At 41.4% G+C, this 8,265-nt stretch overlaps 1 protein-coding gene across 1 annotated transcript in view; it reads right to left on the bottom strand.

Annotated features, from left to right (window-relative positions):
• si:dkey-261h17.1 overlaps positions 1 to 5,875 on the bottom strand; it is a gene marked incomplete in the record, with an annotated part of 17,617 nt that extends 11,742 nt beyond the window's left edge. Inside the window, 1 exon segment of the mRNA XM_035656089.1 lies at positions 5,652 to 5,875. Coding sequence (XP_035511982.1) covers positions 5,652 to 5,733 — 82 coding nt within the window.
• Positions 5,876 to 8,265: the final 2,390 nt, after the last annotated feature.

The following is an 8,265-nucleotide window of genomic DNA, read 5'->3' as shown; positions in this document are numbered from 1 at the left end:
CTTTGAGTGGTCGGAAGACTAGAAAGGCGCTATACAAGTACAGGTCCATTTACCATTTACCATTTACCATTTACCATTACCACAATCATTTGTCTGCATATAGGCTAGAATAAAAGTTCCTGCAATCACAAACATGACCCTTATATTACATTGTCCAACTTCTCGGATTGTATGAAAAAATAAAACTAGTATACCACTAAGTGTATTCATGGAAACCAAATACAGTCCACTTGCTACTACATGCTATTCCAGGGACAGTCAGAAAGAAAATAACTCCCAGAAATATACTGCTCAGACGGGTGGCAAAAGTTGACTTTTCCGCCCTGCCCACGCCCTTGGTGTTTTTAAACAAAACACATGATAGTTTTGAAGAAAAAAAATTAAAAGGGATTAACAACAGGTTTGTGGAATGTTATCCATGCACATCCTAGGACAGGATGTGTCTGCCACAGCATGCGGCATGCTGTGACCTCTCCGAACTGCAGAGGTCACATGCTGGGGGCTACAGATAACACACACACACTGGCTCTGGTATACAGACACACACTCCTGGAGGGGGATTAAATACACACTACTGTTATCATGGAGGTACTGTGTAGGGACTGTCCTCTGCATGATAGTGGCTTGATGTGGTAATTCAAAATGTTACTCCAATTTAAACCTTTATCTTTCCTCCAAAGGCTGAGAAAAATCTTGCGAAGCACAAAAGCAAAGCATGAAAAGGTAGCACTATGATTTATAGCAGCTACTGACCAACTCCAATTTAGTCATTAAAAAAGTTTCAGCAGGGTAGTGAAACTTTAAACCTGTGTTTCCAAAACAGTCCATCCATTTTGTTGTGGATTAGAAACTGGAAACACCAGCTGCTTCAAGAGGCCGTAGCATCACGCTGCTCTCCTCTGTGTCAGAACCAGCACTGGGCTGCAGCAGCAGATGTTCATGGACTCATTCCAACTGCTGTTTTTACATGAGACTGTGTGGGGAGAGGTTGTAAAAAGATATCAAAACCTATAGCCTTAAACAATCTGGCTCTGATATGATCGAGGCTAAGGAGCCAAAGCCGTGATGAAAGATTGAGAAATAACAGCAATAATCTGCTAGCCTTCCAGATATGGTTAAACTCTGCCCTTTGGTCTTAAGAAAGAAATAACCTGCACAGAAATGGTTTATATATACAGTACGAATGAAAAGGGTATCTAAACCTAGGACCTTCAAGAAGAGCAAAATGGCACAGTCTTGTGTTTTCAATTACCAGAAGCAATTATTCTGGCAGTCAAAGGGCCTCAGCCGAGGCTCATTAAGCGCTTTTATTCCCCAGGGTAAACTGTATACCCCTCTATAAAGACACTGCCCTGCCTTGTTATGCAACATACCCTGTGTGCTACAAGCGCCCATTGCTTTGTGCATGGTGTTTGGTATGACATCACCGTAGCTTTGGATCAATCAGTGTGAGGAGGATCACTGAGCTGTTGAAGTTTTAGTTTTGAGCCGGCGTGAAAAGGCAGGGAAGACACAAGAAGCACAGAGTGCTTCCAAGTTCTTGTTTTAGAATTCACACTATAATCTTGGGGCTGCTCATTAGCTGAACATGGGGGGGGCGTTCGATCTGAGCGGCGATATATCTGGAGTTTCTCTGCCTCAGTGCTTGTCCCGCCAAATTTTCTGGGCTGAAAATGAAGGAGAAACTGGAGGAGAGGCCTTTTTTTCCCTTCTTTATGCTGGTAAAACCCAACAGCTGTAAAATTGCAGCAGGGTGCCAGGGGAACAAGGAACAATAAGCTCACCAGAACAGCAGTAATTGGAAAAGGAAGATTTGAATGCTAACACAGCGTCTGCTTTTCATTAAGACTGTTTCACTAGGTAAATATTGTTGCTAGACGATCTATTTCTCCAAGTCAGCTGCTTTTCAGGGATGATCATTTAGTTAGTGGCGACAGTGGCTTTGTTTTCCTATCATTAATATGTTTTCTTTGGAAGAGAGTTGCCTTCAAATGAAGATAATTCAGAGAGAAAAAAGACATTTTAAAATGTCCACCCCTTGTTATTGTGATTGAGGGCTAGCAGACGAGGTAACAGAACGGACACTTGTGACAAGCAGTGTTTGTTAGAATATTTTACTGACTTCAACTGTAGCCTGACCTGGCTCTCTCACATGTACAAATCAGTGAGGCAAATTGGCAGTTTGACAGAACACAGGCTCCAGGTTTAATTACTCTGTGAGCTCACGTGGCTCCTCAGCCATAACTTTGGGCCCAAGTGGACACACACACCCTAGACTGACATAAGGCCACTATCTGCCAAGGCTTATATAAAAGACCCACGCCCTCCAGCAGATGACGTGAATCAAAACTTCACCATCGCAACTTGGGACTGAAAGAATGCTGGTCAATAGCCGAGGGCCATGAGAAAGAGAGTGGCAATATTCTGCCCGTGTTTACGTTGGCAGGGTGAAGCTGCTGTTTGAGAAACAAAGTTTAGTACATTTGTGCGCAGGGCGATATGGATGCTGATTTCCACTCTCTGTGAAGCCTGTGCAATCTTTTTCAAGGTTTTAATCTTGACATTTTTTCTAAGAGACTTTAGCAGTCTGTGATTTATTGTGTCTCCTCTTCCTTTGTATTCATTTAGTTCAGTTTATGCCATCTCGAATGACTTGTATCAGGCCACGTCTGGGTTGTACAAAGAATATCTACTGAGCATTAATGGCTTTGCCTTCGTGCACACACACATGCACACAATTGCAATTGCAAAATTTGGAATCTCGCAACCACGAGTGAATATCTTGGTTAATGTGGTATATTCTAACAGCAATTGTCACAGCTCATTCAGCTCTGCCTTAGGCCCTGACTTAGCAACAGAAACAGTCATTGTAGATGACAAGCTGAAATAAGCAAGACAAGATGTTTTTCCCTTTCTCCAGAGCAGATTTAAAGCTCGGGTTTTCCCCCAAAATCTTGAGAGAGACAGCTTATAACATACTCCAAGAGGCGTTGAATGACATCATCCAACATTACAGTCCATGCCCATTTCAGCGCTACATATTTGCACGCCTGCATAACTACTGAATGACAGCCATGGGAAGTAGGAGCATAAACTAAACGTGTTTGCCGAGCAGTCGGGGTGATTGAACTGTTTACATATGACAAAGATTTGCTCTGATAACCACAGTTAAAGGCATTCACTAATCAACTGCATCAAAGGCTCTCATCCTGTCTCTCTTGGATCCTACCCTCCATCCACTCATCCTTCTGCTCTTGTTTGCCTGAATCAGTCTTTCTAACAAACACATCTAAACTGAGATGTTGGTCAGCTGCAAATGTTTTTAACTGAGTTTTAGACATGCACAGTTGAAATTCATTGCTCTTTTCAGCGACTTGCAGCTGCAGTCTGAAATTACAACATACTGTATATTCTGTTGGGCTAATATTTGGATGCCACATTGTCTTTGACTTAGCCCAGTGTTTGAAATTGTACATGTTTCCCTCCATAAGTAGCATTGCATTGTATCTACTTCCATGTATGTTGCCGGATGAGTGGTAAGCCCAAGGCCTTTATGAGAAGATTTAAGGATGGAGCTCTTTTACTGTTTTGTACAAATACTACAAAGCATGTTTTTAAGACAGAACTAGGATCAGCTGCTTCGCCCCTTTGCCCCTTGTGAGGCTGATGACATCACTGCCACTAAATCTGATGCAGCATTGATTAAACCTCCTGATTCACAATGATTCCACACTGAGAACAAGACACAATAAGACAGCAGTAGTGCAGTGGAGCGCTTCTGCATGAGTGACATAAAAGTCTTCTTTATGTAGATCGAAACAGCCATAAAGCAGCGTGAAACATTAAAATTGTTTGTATCTTTGAGTGAAAATTGACGTCACTGGGACCTGACCTCTGACCCCTAACCCACAGCAGCCACATAGTCCTATATTGTAAAAAGAGTCAATGAGGAGACAAATTGTCTCTTGTGACTTGGCTGGTGGTACAAACTGTATCAAAACAAAAACAGAAATAGCCCAACAAGCATGCAGATGATCAACACAGAACACTAGAACTGTCAGGATGTGAATGCAATAAAACATTCCATACATTTAAGTGAGACATTTTCCATTTTTGGATTCATGGACCCATATGTGACCATGCCTCTGCAAATTTGCACCACAATGCCAGTTGGACACAAGTGTCAACAATGTAGCAAGTCTGTGTGATCGGAGGAGCGCTGTTGGATGTGGTAAAGAATTGAGGACGGGTCAGCAGACTTGAGGCAACACCCTTGTGACAGTCTTAAAGTAGAAATCAGCTGGTGTCTGCTAAAACCTAAAACAGAGGCAACAGGTCTGTGCCAATATAAGATCTATTTTAAACAGGTAAAGATTATTAAACAGTGGCTGGTATAGGCAGTATGCAAATATGGCAAAAGGAAAGATGGGCATGGCTGTAATCATAATAAGGAAGGGCTACAAACAAAATCCTAATTACAGAGATAATAAGATAACAGAATAGTTGTTTTTCAATCAACAACAGTAATAAACAAAGAATACATGGTTGATTATTAGTTGTGTCTTAAAATGTTGTTCCTGTATCATGGCTTTAATTTCTTGGTGGGGAGTGCCAGAGTAATTAGATTTCCATGTAAATCTAATTACCCTCTGTTAAGCTGCTGCTGATGCAGACGGTATGTGGTTTGCCTTTTTATTGTGCAAACTACCAACATGTTCCGCCATCTCATGATCTTTTCCCTTTTAAAGTAAAACCTTAGCTATTTTAATCAGTCTAGGGATACTCCTCCTAGAACTTCCCAAGGTCACTCCGAACATTTACCACCCCTGTGACCATAGATGGGTCCTAATGGTTCTGGAGAAGTCGTTACATTGGACTGAACTAGACACAGTCCTGCTTTACAACCAGCGAGGCAGCAACACCATCCAAGCCATACATCGCCCTGCAATTAGCAAAAGGCCTCAGACTGGTTTGGAGTGGACTGCCCAGTGAGTCCAACCCCCACAAACACACACCCACACACACACACTTACTCTTTTACTGAATCTATTACGGCTTTCTGTTGAATCCTTGTGTTATGTTCATCGTTATATGTAGCACGTTTACAGCTCACACACACTCATATGTACATGAAATATCTTTATAACTCACTGCAGTCAGAGTCAGCATAATATGCACTATGCAACAGAAAGTAACAAACTCATCCTATTTTTAATATAAATATACATTTACCCATCTTGAGGCTGGGTTTTGTATGGGGTTTTAATTGTTTTACACACATTAGCTCCACCGAAATGCACTGCAAGACGTAAAGCATAATTATTCTCAACTGCAACTTTCCACTCCTGAGCAGACCCTTTGTGTCTGCAGCCACCCCACTGCTAACCATGCCTCTCTGCATGGTTAGCAGAGAGGCATGGTAGAGCACATCAAAGCAAACCCCCCAACTAGTTTGTATAAAAGCCACTGTTGATGTAAACATTCTGATGTATGAATTTTGAACACTATTAGAGAAAAACAAAGGAACAGCAAAAAAGTTAGACTCTGAGAGGATAGATAACTTTCTAAGGTGAGAGTGAATCAAAGTTGCAGAACTAACTCAATAATTAATTATAAGTAATATATAATAATATACATATATATGTACTCACTGCTGAGCAATAGAGCGCAGAGCACCAGAACTCCAGCCATCCTTTTCCAGAGCCCATTCATTCTCCACATGGGTGCAGCCATCCTCTCTGGTCAGCAAGCCGGTGGGACTGTGTGCGAGAGTAAAAAGTGTGGTAAGTGATAATGTGTGATGGCCAGGGGAGTAGGTTTCCTGTGAGGTCTAAGTGAGTGGGACAGACAAGCAGGATAAAGCCTGGCTTGTGTTCTGTTACTCTTTATATGGCCCCACTCCTTTGGCCTCTCTCTCTCCCTGCTCTTTCCACACCCCTTTTCTAACTGCCTGCTGTTAACCCCCAAATGCAGCCATCACTGCCTCCTCCCTTGTCCCTGTGTGCGTGCAGATCTACAGCAAGCACCAGAATGAGATGGTGACTTGCTGTCATGTTGGTGAAACCTGATATCCTGTTGCACTTTGTCTTTATTTCAGTTTTGTTTCCTTGTGAAAATGTTGGGAAGTCGTTTGCACAGTTTGTGTGCTAGAGGTGTAACGGTTTCTGCAATGTAGCGGTTGTGGTTGCACTCCAGGAAAGTGGCAGGGGATGCTCTAGTAGACAGGTTGCTAATACAAGCTGTTTCCAGTGGAAAAGAAAGTACACTGGCTCAACACTATATTAGATTTAGTGCTCCTATGTGAATGCAAATTTGAAATAAAAATGCAGATTTCTCTACAACACAACAGTCTTCACTTTGACTGTTTGACTTGTATAGAGGTGTTAAAGAGCTGAGTCAATCCTAATTTTTGAAGATGCACCTGGTATAAACAGGAAGCACTCTTCCTGTCTCCTACATGTCGTGTACATAGCTGAGAGGCCTGTAAAAGCACATGGCGTCACCCACAACTCTTGGCCTTGGTTTTTGTGTATCCCTGGACAGATGACTAACAGCTTATAGTGAGTCATCCATTGAACCGCAAAAGCACACATGCAAGCTTACATGTACTACATGTACACATCTTTTTTTCCAATATGCTATAACACAAGAGCACTGACATCATAGGCGAAACACACATTCTATTTCATAATCACACTACATCAGCAGAAAGTGAGCAAAACTTTTGCACTGATGTGTAGTGTGTTGTAGGAGTGTGATGCTGGGTGTTCACTGTTAATCTTCACTAAGAGATGTGCTGTTCCAGTGATCCAGGCAGACCACATCTGGAAGCACTGCAGTCCCACCGCTGGGTTTTTCAGCACTGCCTGGAGACTTGCTTGTCAAACAATGCAACCATATGAGGCTGAATCTTGCCAAGATCAGGCTGGTGTCTGAGAACAGGCACCCCTGTTGGTCACCCCCTATGTTTCAGACCCGATTCTTTCTGAAGTTTGTTAAGGGGCCCTTGAAATTACATTCACAATTATTAAACCTGAAGCTACGATTTAAAAACCACTTCACACTATAGTTACACACATAGAAATATATGTATTCTGGTCTTTTTATATTAAAAGACATTGGAAAAACATAAAGTTGATGTAATAATATTCAAAATAGGTCCAAAAGGAATCAAATTATACTGCCAAACTCTGGTAATTTCCTCTCATTATCACACTATTAGAAAATCATTATGAAGGGGTAACACTTAAGCTGCCCAAATAAAAATAAAATAATGCAAAATGATGGAGTACAAACCTCAATAAATGTCATTTAAATATATGGATATATTCACCATGTTTTCACATCCATCTTCCAACTTCTCCTCTGGCATGATATTTGTTTGAACAGTGAGGTTACACTTATCTGAATGTGAAGCATGTGTCAGTTTACAGCTGGAGAATCCTGATTAGAATTAACCCCCCCCCCCACTCCAAACTAACATTTGACTTATTATGGTTGAAATGCACAAAGAATCTCTGTGCAGTGAGGGGGGCACTGCCAGGACATCACGAGTACCAGCACATGGTAGCAGAGAATCTTACCCTCTGGGACCTGTTGGGGTTTTTTATAGGAGGTTTTGGTGTTTTGTGAGTCTTAGAGCCAGCTGGATGGAGCCATCATAGGAGCATGACTGACACATGACTGTAAACGCAAACAGGCATGATTATGGGGGTAATATCGGTTAGATTAAAAGCTAAATTTTTGCTACAATGCTTGAATTTAAGATCACTGCAAGAGATCCGGTGGCTAAGTTGTTGCTGTTCCCAATAAAAGTCCCTTGTGGTGGCCTTATTTTCCTCATCTGTCTCCTAGACTGTCTTAAGATGATTTTTGAGTGTATGCTTTAGTTCAACTTATAAAAGGTATTGAGGATAAAAAACCTTGCTTACGCCAGTTTTAAGAAGCCCATTTGTAATTTACGCACCAGAAATTAAAGGTCCAGTGTGTCACTGGAGGATCTATTGGCAGAAATGGAAAAGAATATTGATGGTATGTTTTCATTAGTGTATAATCACCTGAATATAGGAATCGTTGATTCGTTGAATATCCCTACATAACCAACAGGAAAATCACTTACATCGAGTCATGAGGATGCTTAGAGATCATTTCCACATCATATATACATATATACACTAATGAAAACACACCTGTGAATATAGAAATAGATCCTCCTAAATGTTACACACTGTATCTTGAAGATTAAAATTGATCATAGGTTTGTTT

Source organism: Morone saxatilis, unplaced genomic scaffold (genome assembly GCF_004916995.1).
Source record: "Morone saxatilis isolate NCDOM2014 unplaced genomic scaffold, NCSU_SB_2.0 Contig15, whole genome shotgun sequence".
Lineage (NCBI taxonomy): Eukaryota > Metazoa > Chordata > Actinopteri > Moronidae > Morone > Morone saxatilis.
Note: the sequence above shows the minus strand (reverse complement) of the source record. Positions and strands in the feature narration are given on the sequence as shown.